The following is a 21,898-nucleotide window of genomic DNA, read 5'->3' as shown; positions in this document are numbered from 1 at the left end:
TAGAAGTTTACAGCATGGAAACAGGCCCTTTGGCCTAACTTGTCCATGCCGTCCTTTTGTTTAAAACCCCTAAGCTAATTCCGATTGCCCACATTTGGCCCATATCCCTCTAAATGCTGGCTGAACTAGTGAAGGCCACAACCCATAAATTTTTAAAAACGCAGCTATGTTGCATGGCAGCAGTGGTTTCTTTTGTTCACTTCCAAGTGACCATGTAGAAACGGTCAGTAATTTAATGGTGAAGAAATCGAGTATGAACGAACTGGACGAACCTGTATGTTGACACCACTGCACACCATAAAGTCTTTCTGTATATTTTGATAGGTGCAAAGGTTCTTTTAATTTTTAAATTTAATTTGCATTTTGATCGAATCACAGATTAACTTTGCTTCAATGAGAAGCTAAAGTATTGTTTTTAGGCTGTAAATGTTTTCAAGTTGGGTCCTTGTATATAGAAGTTTTGTGGTCAAATTCAACTATTCTGAGCTGCTTCTGTTATAGAAACTAGAAGCAGCAGTAGGCCATTTGGCCTTTCGAGCCTGATGCTTTCTGCAAACATAACACTTGTCTTTTGGATCTTAGAATAGTTTAAAATGTTTCCCCAGATGTGTCTCTTTTTGTAGAGATCCACTGAGCTGAAAAAATTGGAAACCGTTGCAGTAGTTTAAGCATTTTTGAATTAAAACTGGATGAATGCAGTACATGAAACTCATGAGGTGCTTCACATATATTGTTCCTCTGTTGCTTCTGGTTCCATAATATTTCTGCTGGGTGAAAATAGGAGATGTTTCCCTTTAGTTTGGGAAGTTAAGAAAATAAAAATACTGTTAAAGGTACTTTGGTAAAGCACTGGCCCTTGCGAAGACCTTGGATATAGGATTTAATTTGTCAAATATTTTAAGTGATATTCTGCACGGTGATTATTTAAATGTCATGTAAATAATTATTATTTGTGGGATAATCTACTCTACAAAAAAGGAAGTAAGAGCATGTTGCAGATTGATCTTATTCACTTGAAACAAATATTGGGGGAGAAATCTCTCAAAGTAAATGAGTCAATGAAAGTATCTCAGAATAATGGTTATATAACATATGGAAGCCTTTGGTTTGATTATGTAATTACGGTTGTACATAAGGAACTCTCTCCAAAATTATTGAGAAGGGAATTCATTAATAGTAAATCAATTTTGATTAATTGTGTACTGATGGTGGGTATTCTTAAGACTTTATTGTGCTCCCATAAGTACAAATGTACTTAAAATGTAGTTGTTGGAACATGAGTGACATGTTTGTGACGTGTATCTCTACAAATAAAATTATAATTACATGTAAAGTTGGATCCAGGGCCATCCTTCATTGCCTTACTTTTGGGAATTAAACATTGTGGAATATTTTATTCCAACATCTTTTAATATATCTCATGTAGAAGTGCCTATTCAGATGGTCTCTTGCACTGAAATGCTGGTGCAATAACATGACTTTATGGGCACCTCATAGAACAGTTATATGGGATGCCTAAAAGTCTGTATGTTCTGCTGTTCTAAATGCTGAGTTGGAAGTATGCAAGGCAGGAAGTTTAATTTTAATCTTGGCATAATAACAAATTTGAGTCCCTTTTTTAAAAAAATCTATATGCAAGAACATTATGCTGAAGATCCTTGTATCATTTAATTAGTCAGCATCCTTCTGAAAATATATATTTTATATATAATTGTTAAAATTTGCTATTGTGCATTATGCACACTAGAGCTTAAATCTATTGTGAAAGGATGCCTGAGGTTCAAAATGCAATAGTAACTTTGTAACTGAAGGAATACTTTGAGGGTCCTTAAGCCTTTTTTCCAAGTATGTCTCGTTTTTTATTCAGCTAATATAGCCTTAGTTTTTATTATTGTGATTATTACATTTTTGCCTATCAGGAAATTATTTGTCCCGATTTAAGCAAATAATTAAATGTGAAATTAAATTTTGACAACCATTATTCCAAATTTGGGAATCACTGCAGCTAACAGCATTATGTATATGAGTCAGCAGGGGCTGCTAGATTATTTTAAAGGCCAATGAGTAATATTACAAATCACTTCATAACGCAGTAGTTGCTGAGATCTGCTTCTAAGTTGTGTTAGAGTAATTTCTTTAAAGGTAAAGTTGTCATAGTCTCAGATGACCATAAGTACTGACTGGTGTAATTTAACCTGAACATCACTGCACTTCTGGTAGTGGGTAACGTTGAGAAGGGGGGACTCTCCTGAATAATGTGTCGGTATGGGAATTGAACATAAGAACATAAGAAATAGGAGCAGGAGTAGGCCATCTAGCCCTTCGAGCCTGCCCCGCCATTCAATAAGATCGTGGCTGATCTGTCATGGCTCAGTTCCACTTTCCTGCCCTCTCCCCATAACCCTTAATCCCCTCTCTTATCAAAAACCCATCAACCCGCGTCTTAAAAATATTTAGCGAGGCAGCCTCCACCACTTCAACGGGCAGAGAATTCCAGAGATTCACCACCCTTTGAGTGAAGAAGTTCCTCCTCAACTCCGTTCTAAACCGCCCCCCTTTAATCTTGAGGCTGTGCCCCCTAGTCCTATTGTCTTTTTTGAGCGGGAAGAGTCTTTCCACCTCTATCCTATCCATCCCATTCATCATTTTATACGTCTCAATGAGATCTCCTCTCATTCTTCTAAACTCTAACGAGTACAAGCCCAGTTTATTCAGCCTCTCCTCATAGCTCAACCCCCTCAACTCCGGTATCAGCCTAGTAAACCTCCTCTGCACTCCCTCCAGGGCCAAAATATCTTTGCGCAGGTGCGGCGCCCAAAACTGCACACAGTACTCCAGCTGCGGCCTCACCAATGCCCTATACAGCTGCAGCAAGACCTCCCTACTTTTATATTCAATCCCCCTCGCTATGAAGGCCAGTATCCCATTCGCCTTCCTGACCACCTGCTGCACCTGCAGGCTGGGTTTTTGCGACTCATGCACAAGGACCCCGAGGTCCCTCTGCACCGTCGCCTGCTGCAGTTTTTCGCCACGTAAGTAATAATCCTTCCTACCATTATTCCTACCAAAGTGGACCACCTCACACTTGCCAACATTAAATTCCATTTGCCATTTCCTGGCCCATTCGCCCAGCCTATCTAGATCCTTCTGCAGACTCTCCACACCCTCCGCACAATTTGCTGTTCCCTCAATCTTGGTGTCATCAGCAAATTTCGACACCCTACATTCGGTTCCCTCCTCCAGATCATCTATATAAATGGTAAAAAGCTGAGGCCCCAGCACCGACCCCTGGGGCACTCCACACCGTTCTGCATTACAAACTAGCTGTTCAGCCAGAGTAATAGCTTTCCTACCTCCTGGAAGGTAGATTTGATCTTGGACAAAAATGAGAGATGTTTGCACTTAAACTGGCCAAATTACTTTGGTAGGTTTGTTCCAAAGTTGTGCACATAAATTTGACAGGAGTTTTTTAAAGCCGCCATTGAAGAGAGGTAAAGTAGTACAGGAAATTGAATTTCACACCTAACCTGTGGTGTAGAGATTTTATAATGTAACATTTTATTCAGCATTTAATATCCCTTACTTAAGTTGTCCATGTGTTTACTATAACTTCTATCCTTGAGTCACATGTTGGCAAATAACGTTGTGCTTTGTGAAACAAAGCTCTTCCTGCTCAGAAAGGATAGTAGGACTAGCGGGCACAACCCCAAGATAAAGGGGGGGGGGATTTAGAACGGAGTTGAGGAGGAACTTATTCACTCAAAGGGTGGTGAATCTCTGGAATTCTCTGCCCGTTGAAGTGGTGGAGGCTGCCTTGCTAAATATATTTAAGATGTGGGTTGATAGTTTTTTGATAGGCAAGGGGATTAAGGGCTATGGGGAGAGGGCAGGAAGGTGGAACTGAGACACGACAGATCAGCCATGATCTTATTGAATGGCGGGGCAGGCTCGAAGGGCTAGATGGCCTACTCCTGCTCCTATTTCTTATGTTCTTACAATGCCTCTTGTACTGATGTGTGATTGTATGATCTTAGAGGTATATTCCAATATTGGCAAGTGAAGCTGAAACTCTTTGCAGGCTGGTGCACGCCACTGTAGGTGGACTTATTTTTTGATGCACATATGTCAAATTCTAATAGCTTATTCTGCAATATACCTATTTTTTAAAGTGATTATTTTCCAGTGCGGATATTTAGTTTGCAGTACGTATCTTGGAGGCCCAATGTGGGCTAAGGTCCCTGTCCCCATTTGTTAATGGTTGAATCTGTTTGATTCATTTAGTGTGATACATCCAAAATATAGACACTTCTAGGCAGTCTTAAATAACTTACATTGCAGTAGATACAAGCTGCAATGATGGACACTCTCGAATTATCAATAACAGCTTGCCTTCAGTGCACAAAGTCTGTTTATAACTTAAAGCATGGAACAAGCAGGGCAAGTGTGAGATTGCAGCAGGTGACTTCTCTGGAGTGGGAATTATTCAACACAGCTGTTATGGATGGAGAAACCCTGGAATTGAAAAATTACATGCCTCTGTCTCTGGGAAAGAGAAATTTGTTTACTGCTCTGAATATTGGTTAAAGAATTTCACCTTTCAACTTTCTCATCAGTTTATGTTGTCTCACCTTGTAATTTCCTGCCTTTGATCTAGAGAGATTAACCCCATAAGTGTAGGGACTTGCAGAAATTCGAGGAAAATTTAATGAGATGTAGGAACATTGGGTATTGAGGGTAATCTGGGAGAGTGGGATACTTGGGAATCTAGAATGGGGTGGGTTGATGGAATGGGACCATCAAATGAGATCTGTCATGGTCAGATATAATTAATTCTCCAGGAATGTCTTCAACCATAGATACCTCATTCCACCAGTGTGTGAAGGTGACAGTAATCACCTTGTCCTGTGCAGGCTGCCAACCCAGCAGATTCTAGGATCAAGAAGTAGCCATTTCAAAATTAGGTCTTATCCCATGTAAGGGTGTGAGAAGAAAGAATGCCACAGGAATTTTAGCTAATCAACTGAATATCTTGCTCATCTGGTTTATTGGCTATAGTGACCATTTTGAAATTAAGAACACCTGATACAAGTCACTTGGATGTCCCTAATTCATTGGTTTCCAACTGGTGTGTCAGTGTGCCCTGAAGTTTTGTAGTTTTCTCTGAATCCCTGCTGTGCGAATGCTAGGTTCGGAGATCGTGGCTACACAGACTCCAAACTCCGACTTTAGAAAGGACATGTTGTGTTTGAGGCACCAGCTCCTGGATCTCTGGTGATTCAGATTGAGGGGAGTGTCCAGTCAGAAACAAGTGACATTCGCAAAAATGAGTTCTTATTTCCATCAGTGTGAACTTTTGGAGGGGTGGGGGGGGGGGGGGGTGGTGAGGCGTGGTGGTGGTGGTGGAAGTTGTCAGTATCAGGGATGGCAGTGAGCAGGAAGGGAGTCAACCAATGGCAGTACAGCCCTCACAAAAACAGAAAAAATCCTCATTATTACGAAATTTCATTCACTCCTGCTTGGACACACCCCTCAATCTGAACCACCAGACATTCAGGGAATAGTACTTTGAAGTTTGGAAAGTCTTGCATTTGCATGTGTGGTTATGTGCCCTTTCTAAAGTCACAGCTCAGTCTACACAACCTCAGCCTTCAAACTGATCATTCCCAGTGCTGTGAGTGCTAGAGCTGTCCAAAATATACTTTTGGGGCCCAGGCAGTGGAGGAATAAGGTGACCATCTCTCCCCGCCATTTAGGATGAATCATAGATTCAGAGGCTGCGTTAACCTAACTGGGAAGAGGAAATTCTCTTAAACATCACTACTGAAAACAGTCAGAGGTCAGGCCAAACCTGCAGAGAAAATAAGGTTAACATTTCAATCGCACTGAATTGTTTCTGTGCAGAAAGAGACCTTTTGGCCCATTGAGTTAGCATCAGCTTTCCAAACAAGCTTTGTGGCATGGTTGAAGTGCAATTTCTCTGCCTTTTCCCTGTACTACTGCACATTGTTTCCATTCAAGTAATCATCTTTGCCTCGATTGAACTTGCTTTTCTTCTGAGTGTAAAAGAAGACAAGCAGATGCAGCAAAATTGACTATCTACATTTCTTTGGATCTATTTTCTACCTCCTGATCCAAGAATAAATGGATAAGTTTGTTGTTAGAGAAAATTCCTCCTCTCATTCGTTCAATTGGTAATGAAACATCTGGACCCCAAGAGAAAAAAGCAAGAAATGTTCAGAGACAGTACAATGAGAGCTATCTGGCCTTCAGATTTTCATGGATAGGAGATGCTGTTTGCCTGAATGTCTCATTTGCAGAGAGAAGTTGACAAATGCTGCATTGGCACCAAACAAGTTAAAATGCCATTTGCAGACAAAACATCCATTTATTGCAAACAATGACATTCAGTATTTCAATCGTCTTAAAAGAACAAAACATGAAGCATGTTTGGTAGGTTGTGTGCAGGTATGGGAGAAAGTTTGAGGCTGGTTACCTGATAGTTAAGCTTACAGCAGAAGTAAAGAAGCCCCATACCATTATTGACATCTTAATTATGCCTACGTGTAAATCAAATATCATCAGTATAATGCTGCATAAGAAGTCAACAAAATTCCACTCTCTGATAATGCAGTTAAATGGTGAATTGAGGACATCAGCTGATATATCGAGGAGATGCTGAGAGAGAGGTAAGTAACCAGTGGGAAATTTGCTTTGCAGATTGACAACTCCGCCAATATAAGTAGACACTGCCAGATGCTGGCCAACATTTGGTATATTGATGGGAGACTCCATTCAGAAGAAATTTTATTTTGTAAGGAACTACTGAGTCAAGTGACTGGTGAGAAAATATTTTGGGTAACATATTTGAAGGAAAACAAACTTACCTGCATCATATTGTAGTGTTTGCATAAAAGGAGAAACCTCCATAATGGGGAAAGTCAGAAGATTTGTCAGAAGGTGAAGAGAACAAAGCCCTGACAAAAGAACCATTGTGTCCCCAACCATGAAGCTCTTGTAGCCAAAACACTACTACCAAAGTTAGAGCAAGTCATGAATTACATGATATCAATGCCTTTGAAATCTTGTTTGTTCAATATTTTGTGTGATGGTTATCATGAGGAAGGTTCTATCCAGTGCTCATGAGTTCTTGAGGAAAATTAACAGTTTTCAACAATGCATGGACTACCTTATGAAGAGTTACTATCTGATCATTACCGGTGGGCTAAATTTGCATCTCTTGCAGACATTTTCGGCCGTCTGAATAAGCTGAATACTAAAATGCAGGGGAAGAATGAGATGGTCCACAGATAAACATGACAAAAGGCCCAGTTTGACCTGAAACCTTGAGACAGCGACAAGTGATTCAGTTGAATTTTCACCTGACATCAGCAGCAGATGCAGCTGTCAAGGTGCACAATCTCATATTCCAGCATCTCAAAATTTTGCAAGAGAAGTTCAAGTGCTACTTCTCCTCTACAGATGTGGAAGACTGGGTATGTGATCGGTTTAGTTCACTTCATCACAAAAGCTGACAAAAGAAAAAGTATGCAGAGCTACTACTGCTCAATGAAGCTGAAGTTTGGAGAGGTGTCTTTGGACATGGTTTGGCTGACTCGGTGTGACACATGAATATCCTCAGATCTCTATAGAATCCCTACAGTGCAGAAGGAGGCCATTTGGCACATCATGTCCACACTCTCCGAAAGATCATCTTTACCCAAGCCCACCTCCCTGTTCTATCTCCTTAACCCTGCACATTTACCATGGCTAATCCTCATAACCTACGCATCTTGGGACACTAAGGGGCAATTTGCGTGGCCAATCCAACTTTAGATTGTGGGAGGAAACTTGCACATCTTTGGATTGTCAGAGGAAACTGGAGCACCAGGAGGAAATCCATGCAGCCACTGGGGGAATGTGCAAACTGTACACATTGGCCACCCAAGGCTGGAGTTGAACTTGGGTCCCTGGCATTGAGGCAGCAGTGTGAATCAGTGCTGCCATGCCAACTATGCTATTACTGTACTTGTTCTGTTTGTGACAACACACTTCTGTTTAGCTAGCATTTTTAACACTGGCACACACAAAAAACAACAGGAGGGAGCGCTTGTCAGTGGAGCAGGGTTAGCGGGTGGCCTTCTCACCAATTCCTCCCGGATCACAAAGCTCTGTGCGTACTGACCAGCCTTGGGTTTCCCACTGACTCAGTAAGTTACTATTTGTTCAACTTTGAATTTTGCTCGGATCCATTGAACTTCAATTGGATGCTGCAAACTCCTCTTGTAAGACTAATTATAGTAATGTATCATATATAGTAATATATGATAGTTATGAGCATTTACTTGCTCATAAGTAAATGATGAGCTTACTTATCACTTACTTAGTGATTCAGCTAGAAAAAAAAGTGGCTGTACCATGAAATTGTCTCATTGAAGTGTGCCATGTTACTGAAAAGATTGGAAATCACTGCTCTAATTTACAGGTTTCAGTGTATTTTAACTGAAGATATATTTGTAGTCTAATTTAAAATTTGCATTTAATATCACTAAACTTGTTTAGATATTGCCAGGATTCTCAGTTAATGCAAAACTGTATTAAACTATTTTTTATATTAGAAATTTTATTTGTAGCATGTATTGTATGAAATTTGTGTTTACAACAAAACATTTAGTTTTGTGATATAGTTTGTAATGTATTTGTATTTTTATTTTTCTCACTTGGTACCTTTTGCCATTTTTACATTGCAGAACAGATATTTCAGAACATCAAGCAAGAATATAGTCGCTTCCAATGGAGGAGACAATTAGAAGGAAGTTTTAATCAAAGTGAGACAAACAGTTCTGCTGAGGGATCATCTCATACTTTGTTACTAAATGCACCAAACTCACCAGGTATGCAAGATAGATATCTGAAATATGTTTCAGAAATTTGCACCAATATTCTTGCTGGTCACAATTCAACTAAGTTTTGAAAACTTCAATTATGTGATTGGGAAATAGGTTTTGGGGATCAGGGCTTCCAAATTGCAGTAAGTTTAAACAGGAAGATGACAGTACTGTGCACCTTTTCCATTTGATTCGTGGCCTTGAATTTCTGGAAGGCCGGTGAAAGTTGACCAATTTTAAATCAGATGATGATGATGAAGGCATTGGGTCAGAGAATGGAAAGATACTGTGGTTACAAGAGTACGTCAGAGGCTAGAAATCTTGTGACATGTAACTCACCACCTGAATCCCAAAGGCCTGACCGCCATCTGCCGTCTTCGAGGCACGAGTCAGGTGTGTGATGCCTGGATGAGTGCAGCTCAAACAACACTTCCAAACCCACGATCGCTACCATCTGAAAGGACATGGGCAGCAGCTACTTGGGAGCATCACGACCTGAAAGTTCTCCGTCAAACTGCTCACCATCATGACTTGAAAATATGTCACCATTCCTTTGCTCTTGCTGGGTGGAAACCCTGAAACCGCTCCCCGCCCCCCCCCTCCCCCCCATTAGCCCTGGGGCCAACCATAGGTACACCCTATATCACTGGGACACTGCAGTTCAAGAAGGTGGTTCACCATCACCTTCTCATGGGGGCAACTAGGGGAGGGCAGTAAATGCTGGCCGAGTGATGCCCACATCCTGTAAATGCATTTTTAAAAAAATGTTGACCTTCCTCCTTTGCTATTTCACTTAAAAGGGATGAAGTTTTCTTGACAGTAAGGGCCAAATAGGAAAAGGTTACTTTAGTTGCAGCAGTGTGTGTTGCTGAACAGCTTCTGCAGTCATTTTGTAGTGGTAGAGGTCAAAAAAGGAAAGAATATTTGTAAATCTAATTTTAAAGTCAGCAGAAAAGCATTTTATTAACTGTTTTTCTCTAGTATATACAGTAACATTTTGATTTTTGTATGTTAATTTAACCCAATATATTTTTAAGAATGTGAAATTAATTGTTTTCATTTCCCTGATACAATTAAACTAGTACTTATTAGTAGATTTGATTTGTTCATAAAATTTGAATTGCTATATATTGATTCTTTGATCCTTCTGGAGTGTAACGATTACCTTTCAAATTTTTATTTTCTTACAGTTTAATTGTATAAATATTTCTCCGCAATCTTTTTCAATTTGGGATGGCTTGATACCAGCTGTAATTTCTTAGCTCGTTAATCTTATTCTGTTTGCAGTTTAATCTTTCTTGATTCCATCTTTCCTGACAATCAGAATAACCTTCAAATGCAAGAATCTATTATGAAGGAAGTAGTAGCAGAACACAAGTCAACATGGGTTTTATGAAAGGAAAGTTGTGTTTGACAAATTTGAGGATATAACAAGTAGGATGGACAAAGGAGAATAGAAAATGTAATGTATTTGGCTTCCCAAAAGCAATTTGGTCAAGGCAGCACACAAGATTACTACACAAGATGAAGTTCATGTTATTAGAAGTGATATTGGTCCTGATAGCAAACTGGCTAATCAGCAGGAAACAAAGTAAATGGATCATTTTCAGGTTGTAAACTGTATCAAGTGAGATGCCAAAGGAATTGGTGCTAAGGCCTCAAATATTTACAGTCTATGTTAACAAAAAAACAAAGTGCATTGTAGCTAAATTTGCTGATGATATAAAAATAGGTGGCAAACGAAGCAAGCTGTGACGAGGACATGGCTGCAAAGTTACACAGATAAGTTGTGAGGTAGAGCTTAGCAGATATGGTATAATTTGAGAACATGGTAGTAGAATAGAAAAATATTATTTAAATGGGAAGACTAGGATACTGCAATACAGAGAAATAAGAGTGTCCTCAATCATGAATCTCAAAGTTAGCTGGTACAGCAAGTAATTGGGATGGCTAATGGAATGTTGGCCTTTATTGTAAGAAGGAACAATTAGTAAAGTAGTCTTGCTGCAACTGCACAGAGCTTTGATGAAACCACACTTCGAGCACTGTGTAGAATTTTGGCCTCCTTATTTAAGGAGGGGATATACAGCTTCAGGGGGTTGGTCATATAATTCAGATATCAGATCCAGGCTGCCAAAGCAGGTCGTGTTTTCCCAGTTCAGTTAGGACAGACAAAACAAGAGAAACACTTCAAGGATGTAATTGACATCCAATGCCTGAGAGACCATTGCCTTGACCAACCCAGATGGTGGCAGTGTCTTTGGGTGGATCTCAGCATTTTGAGACAAATGACAACAAAATGAAGAGGCAAAGCAAGAGTGATGAAAAGAACGTGCCATGATCTGAACTGATGATACGTGACCAGACACCCTACATAACAAATGCCATAAGGTCTGCAGATCGTAAATTGGCCTCATCAAACATCTTTGGCCTCCTGGAAGGCTATCATTTTCGCTAGTGAGACATAGCCAATTACTTGTGTTGGAAGCAGTTCAGGGAAGTTTCACTCGACTGATTCTTTGGATGGAGGGGTTGTCTTTATAAAGAAAGGTTTCACCTATGCTCATTGGAGCTTAGAGGTGATTTTATTGAAACAAAGGCCCGGGTTCAATTCAATTAGGTGACTGGAGTTTGCACATTCTCCCCCTGTCTGCATGGGTTTCCTTCCACAGTCTAAAGATGTGCAGGTTAGGTGGATTGGCTGTGTTAAAATATCCCTTAGTGTCCTGAGACATATAGGTTAGGAGGATTACCGTGGTAAATATGTGGAGCTATGGGTATCAGACCTGGGTGGGGATACTGCTGTCAGAAAGTTGATGCAGACTTGTTGGGCTGAATGGCTTCTTTCAGTGCTGTGGGGATTCTGTGATTGTAAGTAACATACAAGGTTCTGAAGGGGCTTAACTAGGTAGATGCTGACAGGATGTTTGTCCTCGTGGGAGAATCTAGAAATGGGAGGTATGGTTTAGAATAGGGGTGCCCCATTTAAGGCTAAAATGAGGAGGAATTTCTCTTGAGGCTTCTTAATCTTCGGAATTCTCTAGCCCAGGGAGCAATGGAGGCTAGGAAATTAAAGATGCTTAAGGCTGAGTGATAGATTTTTGATCTTCGAGGATTGTTGGGGGGGCAGGCAGAAAAATGGGATTTGGACCACATTCAGATAAGCCATGATACTGAAAGATTGGGCAGGCTTAAGTGGCCAAATGCCTTACTCCTGCCCCTGTATCCTGTGTCGTCTGTTTGTGCATTGGCAAACTCCACTGAAGTGCTTGGCACAATCTCAGCCAAACTTGATGAGAAGATACCTTTGACAAGCAACATGTCATAGGGGAGTTGATATTTAACTATTCCCACGAAAACAGTTTTGCACTTTAGCTGAGGATTCTGTGACCCTGCCTGCACTATCTCTGCTGACATCGTAATCCTGATGTGCTTTAGATAATCTTAATCATACAGTCCAAGAATGTGACAAATTTACATCATAAATTCCTCAACTTCCTTATTTCATTTGTTGCTCTCATTTTTATTTGTTTCATGCAAGTTTCATTCTGAAACATAACACACTACGTGTTAAGAAAAAGCAACTCTTCCCTACATAGAGTCAGGGAAGATGAAGATGCGAGAGCAAAAAAGTTGACAAAGCAACAGGCAGCAATTAAAGAAAGGGAAGATGAAGATACTAGAGTACGAAGATAAATGTTGATGGAGCAACAGAATGCAAGAAGAACCAGTGCTGCAAGTAAAAAAAAAACAAGGCTTTTCAAGAAGGCTTTCATACTTGAGTCAGACCAGAATATGATATTGTCGGTAGGCAGCAGTATCTGAATATTGTGGTGTAACAAAATTGAGAAAAAAGAGCCATGTTGAACAAATGCAGAAGTAATGATTGCCATCTTTATGGGGATTGTCATTTGACTCAATGATTGTTATTTTGGAAACAACTAAATGAAAACACTTGTTGAAAAACATCTGAATATAACAGGATTACCATGAAATCTCTTTATTTTGGTTCAAGGAGGAAGAACTTTAATCATGGTCTATCCTGAATTTAATGTTTCAACAAACATTGAAAATGTGAATAATGACATTGAAAATGTAGCGAATGATATTACAGATGTTGACAATTATAGAAACAAAGACATATATCTCTAGTGGTAAATTACAAGATTCCTTTATTGTAGCAATGTTCCTGTCCTGTGCCCACAAACTTTGAAAATAAGTGAGCAAATGATTCTCTTTTGAATTGTAGTTGTGGCAATTTGAAGCACGGGTTTGCAAGATAAATGTGCCTTGATATTTAACCATTGTAAATTGGAATCTTCCCTACTTCTAAAAGTAGACTCCATTGCCATCTGCTTTGCATACTGCAAATTCATCCCGTCAATACGGAAGCAGCTGCATCTGACAGTTGGTACCACTGACTTTGATACATCAACACCTCGTTGAGAACGCATTCTCCATTGTACATGCCAGTAGACGTTGTTTAACTTGCTATTGATAAAGTCCTGCTTGCTGACTAAGGTGAAAAGTTGAGTTGTACAGGCTCTACTAATAAATAAGAACTAGGAGCAGGAGTAGGCCATCTGGCCCCTTGAGGATGCTCTGCCATTCAATAAGACCATGGCTGATCTTTTCGTGGATTCAGTTTCTCTACCTGCCCGTTCATCGTAACCTTTAATTCCTTTACTGTATAAAAATTTATCTAATCCTTGCCTTAAAAACATTCAATGAGGTAGCCTCAACTGCTTCACTGGGCAGGGAATTGCACAGATTCACAACCCTTTGTGTGAAGAAGTTCCTCCTCAACTCAGTCCTAAGTTTGCTTCCTCTTATTTTGGGGCTATGCCCCCTAGGTGTAATTTTACCCACCAGTGGAAACAACTTCCCTGCTTCTATCTTATCCATTCCCTTCATCATCTTGTATGTTTCTCTAAGATCTCCCCTCATTCTTCTGAATTCCAATGAGTACAGCCCCAGTCAACTCTGTCTCTCCTCATAAGCCAACCCCCTCAATTCCAGAATCAACCTAATGAATCTCCTCTGCATCCTTTCTCAAGTAATGAGGCCAAAACTGTACGTAGTACTCCAGGAGTGGTTGCACCAGCACCTTATACAGTTGCAACAGTTATCCTGGAATTCTCTGCCCGTTGAAGTGGTGGAGGCTACCTCACTAAATATTTTTAAGACGCGGGTTGATGGGTTTTTGATAAGAGAGGGGATTAAGGGTTATGGGGAGAGGGCGGGAATGTGGAACTGAGCCACGACAGATCAGCCATGATCTTATTGAATGGCGGGGCAGGCTCGAAGGGCTAGATGGCCTACTCCTGCTCCTATCTCTCATGTTCTTATGTTCTAACATAACCTCGCTATTTTTAAACCCCATCCCCCTAGCAATGAAGGACAAAATCCCATTTGCTGCCTTAATTTTCTGCTGCACCTGCAAACCAACTCTTTGAGATTCCTTCACAAGGACACCCAGGTCCCTCTGCGCAGTAGCATGCTGCAATTTTTTACCATTTAAAGAATAGTCCATTTTGCTGTTATTCCACCAAAGTTGATGACTTTAAATTTACCAACATTGTAACTCCATCTGCCAGACCCTCACCCACTCACTTAAACTATCTATATCCCTTTGCAGACTTTCAGCGTCCTCTGCACACTTTGCTCTGTCACTCATCTTAGTGTCATCTGCGAATTTTGACACACTACACTTGGTCCCCAACTCCATATCATCTGTGTAAGTCGTAAACAGTTGCAATCCCAACACTGATCCCTGAGGCACACCACGAGTCACAGATAGCCAACCAGAAAAATATCCATTTACCTCCACTCTTTCTGCTAGTTAACCAATTCTCTATCCATGCTAATACGTTACCTGTAATACCGTGCATCTTTATCTTATGTAGCAGTCTTTGGTGCGGCACCTCGTCAAATGCTTTCTGCAAATCCAGATACACCACGTCCATAGGTTCCCCATTGTCCACTGCACGTGTAACGTTCTCAAAGAATTCCACTAAATTAGTCAAACGTAACCTTCCCTTCATGAACCCATGCTGCGTCTTGCCAATGGGACAATTTATATCCAGATGTCTCACTATTTCTTGATAAATTCAAGAATTTTCCCTACTATGGAAGTTAAGCTAACTGATTATAGTTACCTGCCTTTTGTCTACCTCCTTTTTTAAAAAGTGGCATCACATTTCCAATCTGTAGGAACCACCGCAGAGTCCAGCGAATTTTGGTAAATTGCCCCTAGTGCATTTGCTATTTTTTCCACCATCTCTTTTAGTATCTTGGGATGCATTCCATCAGGACAGGAGACTTGTCTACCTTTAGCCCCATTAACTTGCCCAACACTACTACTTTGGTGATAATAGTTTCTATGTCCTCACCTGCCATAACTGCCTTGTCATCAATTTTTGGCTTGTTATTTGTGTCTTCCACTGTGAAGACTGACACAAAACACCTGTTCAATGTCTCAGCCATTTCATTTCCAGTTATTACATCCTCCTTCTCATCCTCTAAACGATCAATATTTATTTTAGCCACTTTTTTGTTTTATATATTTGTAGAAACCTTTGCTATCTGTTTTTATATTCTGAGCTAGTTTACTCTCATAATCCATCTTCTTTTATAACTTTTTTTTAAAGCATTTTTCATGGCTTTCTGCTGACCTTTTAAAGATTTCCCAATCCTCTAGGAAGGGGCCAGTGGAAAAAGTGGGTCTACTGTGCAGAACATAATACATAAGAACATAAGAAATAGGAGCAGGAGTAGGCCATCTAGCCCTTCGAGCCTGCCCCGCCATGCAATAAGATCATGGCTGATCTGTCGTGGCTCAGTTCCACATTCCCGCCCTCTCCCCATAACCCTTAATCCCCTCTCTTATCAAAAACCCAATCGACCCGCGACTTAAAAATATTTAGCGAGGCAGCCTCCACCACCTCATCGGGCAGAGAATTCCAGAGATTCGCCACCCTTTGAGTGAAGAAGTTCCTCCTCAACTCCGTTCTAAACCACCCCCCCTTTATCTTGAGGCTGTGCCCCCTAGTCCTACTGTCCTTTCTGAGCGGGAAGAGCCTCTCCACCTCTATCCTATCCATCCCATTCATCATCTTATACGTCTCAATGTGATCTCCCCTCATTCTTCTAAACTCTCGAGTACAAGCCTAGTTTATTCAGCCTCTCCTCGTAGCTCAACCCCCTCAACTCTGGTATCAGCCTAGTAAACCTCCTCTGCACTCCCTCCAAGGCCAAAATATCCTTGCGTAAGTGCGGCGCCCAAAACTGCACACAGTACTCCAGCTGCGGCCTCACCAATGCCCTATACAGCTGCAGCAAGACCTCCCTACTTTTATATTCAATCCCCCTCGCTATGAAGGCCAGCATCCCATTCGCCTTCCTGACCACTTGCTGCACCTGCAGGCTGGGTTTTTGCGACTCATGCACAAGGACCCCGAGGTCCCTCTGCACTGTCGCCTGCTGCAGTTTTTCGCCCCGTAAGTAATAGTCCTTCCTACCATTCTTCCTACCAAAGTGGACCACCTCGCACTTGCCAACATTAAATTCCATTTGCCATTTCCTGGCCCATTCGCCCAGCCTATCTAGATCCTTCTGCAGACTCTCTACACCCTCCGCGCAATTTGCCGTTCCACCAATCTTGGTGTCATCAGCAAATTTCGACACCATACACTCGGTTTCCTCCTCCAGACCATCTATATAAATGGTAAATAGCTGAGGCCCCAGCACCGACCCCTGCATAAGAACTTTTAACTAAGCGATAAGTTTTATTTTATTCATTAGGGTATAGATTTTCACAATAACTTCAGTGCAGTGTTAATGTAAGCCTACTTGTGACGCTAATAAATAAACTTTGGCTGGCCAGCATTTATTGCCCATCCCTAATTGCCCTTGTTCAGAGGGCAGTTGAGAGTCAACCACATCACAGGTTTCAATGGCAACCTTGACTTGCTAATGCTTCTGTGGTCTTTTATTTGTTTACTTAGAAAAAATGTATGTTTTGTTTTTTTCTAGCACAAAGCTGCTTTGATTAACAAAAATAAACACAATGAAACAAGTTGGAAATCTTTTGTCTTACTAAGCAACCAGAAAAGAATGAGGAAGTTCATATTGCAAAGTCTAGAACCTCCAGGCTTTTCAAAAAGGAGGAAAATAATTCCACTTCATGTGCCCCTTTTTTTTCCAGTCTCTTTCCTTTTCGGCCTGTGCTTCTCTCATTATGTGGAGGTGCTGCCGTTGAACTGGGGTGGGCACAGTGAGGAGTCTCACAGCACCAGGTTAAAGTCCAACAGGTTTATTTGTAGCACAAGTTTTTGGAGTGCTGTCCCTTCATCAGGCGAGTGGAGGATTGGGTACACAAACTCTGTTATAAGATAATGGTTGGAATGCGAGTCTTAATCAGTAATCAAGTCTTTACGGTCAGACAATGCGAGTGGAGAGAGGGTTAAGTACAGGTTAAAGAGGTATGAATTGTCTCAAGTCAGGACAGTTATTGAGATTTTGCAAGCCCAGCGAAGATACAGATGGGGCTTACAGATAGTGTGCCATGAACCCAAGATCCCAGTTGAGGCCATCCTCGTGTATGAAACTTGCTATCAGTTTCTCCTTGGTGATTATGCGTTGTCGTGTGTCTTGAAGGCTGCCTTGGAGACCGCTTACCTGAAGATCAGAGACTGAATGCCCTTGATTGCTGAAGTGTTCCCTAACAGGAAGGGAACACTCCTGTCTAGTAGTGTCCACTTCATGTGTTGCTGTAGCTTCTGCATGGTCTCGTCAATGTACCATACCTCAGGACATCTTTTTCTGCAGCGTATCAGGTAGATAATGTTGGCCGAGTTGTAAGAGTATGTACCGTGTACCTGGTGGACGGTGTTCTCAGGTGAGATGATCTAGCACATCTTGCAACATCGACCAATGTTGTCTATGCATGAGGACGGTCTCGACCGGGCTCTTGGGTTCATGTCACATTATCTGTAACCCCCACGACTTGCCTGGGCTTGCAAAATCTCACTAACTGTCCTGGTTTGAGACAATTCACACCTCTTTAACCTGTACTTAATCCCTCTCCACTCACATTGTCTGTACCTGTTAAGACTTGCATTCCAACCATTATCTTGTAATTGAGTTTGTGTCTATACATACGACCTGTTTGTGAACCAAATCCTCCACTCACCTGATAAAGGGGCAGCGCTGTGAAACTTCATGCTATCAAATAAATCTGGTTGAACTTTAACCTGATGTTGTGAGACTTCTTACCATCTCTATAATTATAACTTATTTGTATAATAAGACAAATGTGTTCCATTTAATTATCTGAAAGCTTGCTCATTTTATATGGTTCTGTAAGAATTGCCTATGGCTATGTAGCTATTTAAAATATTTCTGTGGTAATTTTTGGCAATCAGGGTATCTGTACAGGTCAGTTTTAACAAAGCATGCTACGTTGTAGGTCTGTCAAGGACCACATTATTATATTTATCAGAATCATAAGGCCAGTGAGTGAAAAACATATTACTTGGTGGAAATGTATTTATGTATCCGGAACTGAGATTCTTTTTTTTTAAATATAGGGACGTTACCTAAGAAAGATCAGCCTTTGTTCACATTACGACAGGTTGGCATAATCTGTGAGCGTTTGCTCAAAGACCATGAAAGCAAGATCCGGGAGGAATATGAACAAGTTTTAAACACAAAGCTTGCAGGTAGGAGCACCACAAAAATCATTCATTAAAGTGCGGAGCTGGAAATATGCACCGTGTTGTGGAGGGTGAGATTAATGGGCCAAATATAATAGTGGATAAAGTTTCAGCTTGTGAGCTAGTGACCATCTTTAATGGCAGTCCGCATACACGGGTTTACAGATATTCTGTTATGCATTTTGCTAAAGTAGTATCTAAAACCACAAGGCTGAAATGTGTGGATGATATTACAACTGGATATAGGCAGTGTCTTCAATGAATGAAACAACTTCCAATTTTAAAAATATTTTGAACTGTAAGATTGAAAATAGCACTCTTCTTAACCCTCCAATTTAATTCAAGGTTAATTTGAAAAAAATATTTGCAGTTGAAATGAATTTTAGTCCAAGGTATTTTCTCTTCCACCACCCTTAACCTGTAATATATAGTATTGCAACTGAATATGAAGTTTCAGTCTCCAAAATATCTCTAGTCTTGTAGATCCACCATTGTACTGCTGTGGGTAGGTAGATTATTATAAATCCTTGTTTTTTTCACATTTTTGGTCTGGGCACCACTAAAATTTGAGCTTTGCAAGTCTTCTCAGCTGCAGATGAGCAAAATTTACCTTTTTCCTTCTGTCTTTTTCTTTCCTCACCTTTTATTTATCTGTTAGCCAGTGACAATTCTATCTCCCCACCCTCTCCAATTCAGGCAGCAGTCATTCTACTCTATCTGGACCACAGGGTGCTTTTAGCAAGAGCGATAGAAATTGTTTAAGAGCTAAATGGAGAAATTGTCTTCATCCATGACGCACTATGCAGCCTGAAGGAGTGACCTTAAACTGCCCAAGCTGTTCATTACTTAGTCTTTCTAGAAAAAAGGCAATTATAATATGCATAGCTGAGGAGAAGGATTTGAAGTAATTGACTTTGATTTTGATACTAAACAATTGGGTTGGACCACCACAGCATCATTCACGCCCTAAACAAAGGAAAACTCTGGTCCCCCTAACCATACTTGAATGGACCTTGTCCATCTTTTAAAGAATTACTGCTAAACGTGAACTGACATCTTATGGACAAACACATTGAGCTGTATGAATAATTTTAGCCTGATATACATGTGTATGAAACAAATCAAACTAACAGTGAAAAGTTAATCCTTGTGTAGGTACAGAAATTGGTGCAGTAGAATATTTCATAAGAATGCCTTGAATAAAGGTACGTTTCTAATTTGATTTTAATAATAACATGGACATATGCAAAGCACACTTTGTAACAATCTCAAGTAAATTGAATCCAAGCATTTTTTCCTTTTGAACCAAATGTTTTAAATTGAATTTTCTTTTTCAGAACAATATGATGCTTTTGTGAAATTCACACACGACCAGATTATGAGACGATATGGAGAACGACCTGCAAGTTGTAAGTTTTGACACCTCGTAGGCTACAGAATTCTTAACTGAATTGGAGGTTGTTTTTGGAGAGGCAAACAATTGGACTTGCATCTAATATCATTTTTGCCTGTCAGACCCTAAATATGAAAATTCTGCATATCAGATTTACGTAATTTGACTTGACCATTATGAATCCAGGTTTGCTTTAGCTTTTCCTAATTGTTTGAAAGGTTAAGAAATTTAATGTATTTATCTTTATTGGCAATATAAACTTACCAGCTCTTAGAAACATCTGCACAACATTTAGTGTGCTTACATTGCCAATGGTTTGTACAGCAGCAAGATTTAATTCAATCAAAGATGTGCAATTTTATTAAGCCACTGCAGTCTGTGTGGAAAAGGTACTCCAACAATGCTGCCAGGTAAGGAGTTCATGACTTTGGCACAGCATGAGGAAAATACAATATCCCATCAGGATGGTGTGCAAATTGGAATCTTTTGAGTTGATTCAGATCATTATTATGCACACTGTCCTTGCTCTTGAGGATGAGTGAAGCTTGGTGGGAGCAACCAAAGAAGCTTTGGCATGCTGCTGCAATGCATACTTTAGATGGTGCACATTACTACAGCTTGCTGGATGGTGGATGTTTAGACTAAAGATTGAGTGCTGGTCAGTCAAACTATTTTGTCCTTGATGGCCTTGAGTTGCTTGTGTATTTTGCATTTGCACTGGCAAGTGGAGAATATTTCAACAAGCCGTTAATTTGTTTTGAAAGTAGTGGAGAGGCTTTGAGTCAGATGAGCAACTCACTACAGAATGTCCAGCTTCTGACCTTCTCCAGGAGTTGCAGCATTTAAAAGACTACTGGTGTTAAATTTCTGATAAATATTCTTCCCTGCATTTTGATAATGTTAATGAACATTTTGGAATGTAGTTAATACTTTCTTGCTGGAACTGATTGTTATCCAGCGCTTGTGTCATGTGAATGTTGGTTGCCATTTAACAGCCCAGACCTAGATGGTGTTCAGGTCTTTTTGACATTTAGGTATACGTTGCTTCATTATCTAAGGATGATTGAATGGAGCTCAGCATTGCAAATATCTGCAGTCAAATTTCTGAGCTTTTAGAAAGGTAAGTCATTGAAGCAGGTGGGGATATTTGGGCAAAGGACACTTACTTGAACTCTTATACTGATCTCCAACAACCTCAGCTGTCCTGCTTTATCCCAGTTATGACCCCCAGCAATTGGAGATTTTTTTTCTTCTAAATCATGTAATGTTTTTACCAGCATTCCTTGGCACAATGTTCCGACAGATGCTGCCTTGATGTCATGCGCAGGCTGTCATTTTCACCTTGCCTCTCAAATTCAATTTTGTTTCCGTGTTAGAGCCGGGGATAGAGCAGAGTGATCTTGGCAGAACTTGAATATTGGTTAACAGATGATTGCTGCGCAAGTGCTGCTTGATAGCAGCATTGATAACAAGTTGTAATTCTTGGAAACTTGCTGATGGGGCAGTAATTGGGCTAGGTTGGATTTGTACTTTTTGTACACTGGCATACCTTGGCAGTTTCCTACGTTATTAGGTAGATAACGTGTTATTAGGATTGGAACAGCATGCCTAAAGCATCAGAAGTTAGAACACAGCTCTACATTCAAAGTAATTGAAAGCTGCACATTATGCAGAACCAAGCAAAACCACAATTGATCTGTTGGTTAAAGTCTGCAATTTTGCCACATTTACTCAAGAACTCAGTGGACAATTAAGGAATCAAGAGGCCACTTTATGAAGTTCCTCATCTTCAGCAATAATGGAGCACAACCCGAGATCAAAGACAGGGCTGAGATGTACTTGACTAACGTAGCTAAAGGTGTGGTTGGTTCTGGGACACAGGTTTACAGTACAGCAAGAATGTC

General features: G+C 40.4%; 1 protein-coding gene across 1 annotated transcript in view; it reads left to right on the top strand.

The window, feature by feature from the left end:
- The window catches only part of akirin1 (akirin 1), a 45,458-nt gene that overhangs the window by 7,143 nt on the left and 16,417 nt on the right, over nucleotides 1-21,898 (top strand). Inside the window, exons 2-4 of the mRNA XM_080211118.1 lie at nucleotides 8,748-8,891; nucleotides 18,476-18,607; nucleotides 19,939-20,010. Coding sequence (XP_080067244.1) covers nucleotides 8,748-8,891; nucleotides 18,476-18,607; nucleotides 19,939-20,010 — 348 coding nt within the window. The remainder of the gene's footprint in view (nucleotides 1-8,747; nucleotides 8,892-18,475; nucleotides 18,608-19,938; nucleotides 20,011-21,898) is intronic.

The sequence above is a fragment of the Carcharhinus amblyrhynchos genome, chromosome 24, assembly GCF_965287045.1.
Source record: "Carcharhinus amblyrhynchos chromosome 24, sCarAmb.v2.hapA, whole genome shotgun sequence".
Taxonomy (NCBI): domain Eukaryota; kingdom Metazoa; phylum Chordata; class Chondrichthyes; order Carcharhiniformes; family Carcharhinidae; genus Carcharhinus; species Carcharhinus amblyrhynchos.
Note: the sequence above shows the minus strand (reverse complement) of the source record. Positions and strands in the feature narration are given on the sequence as shown.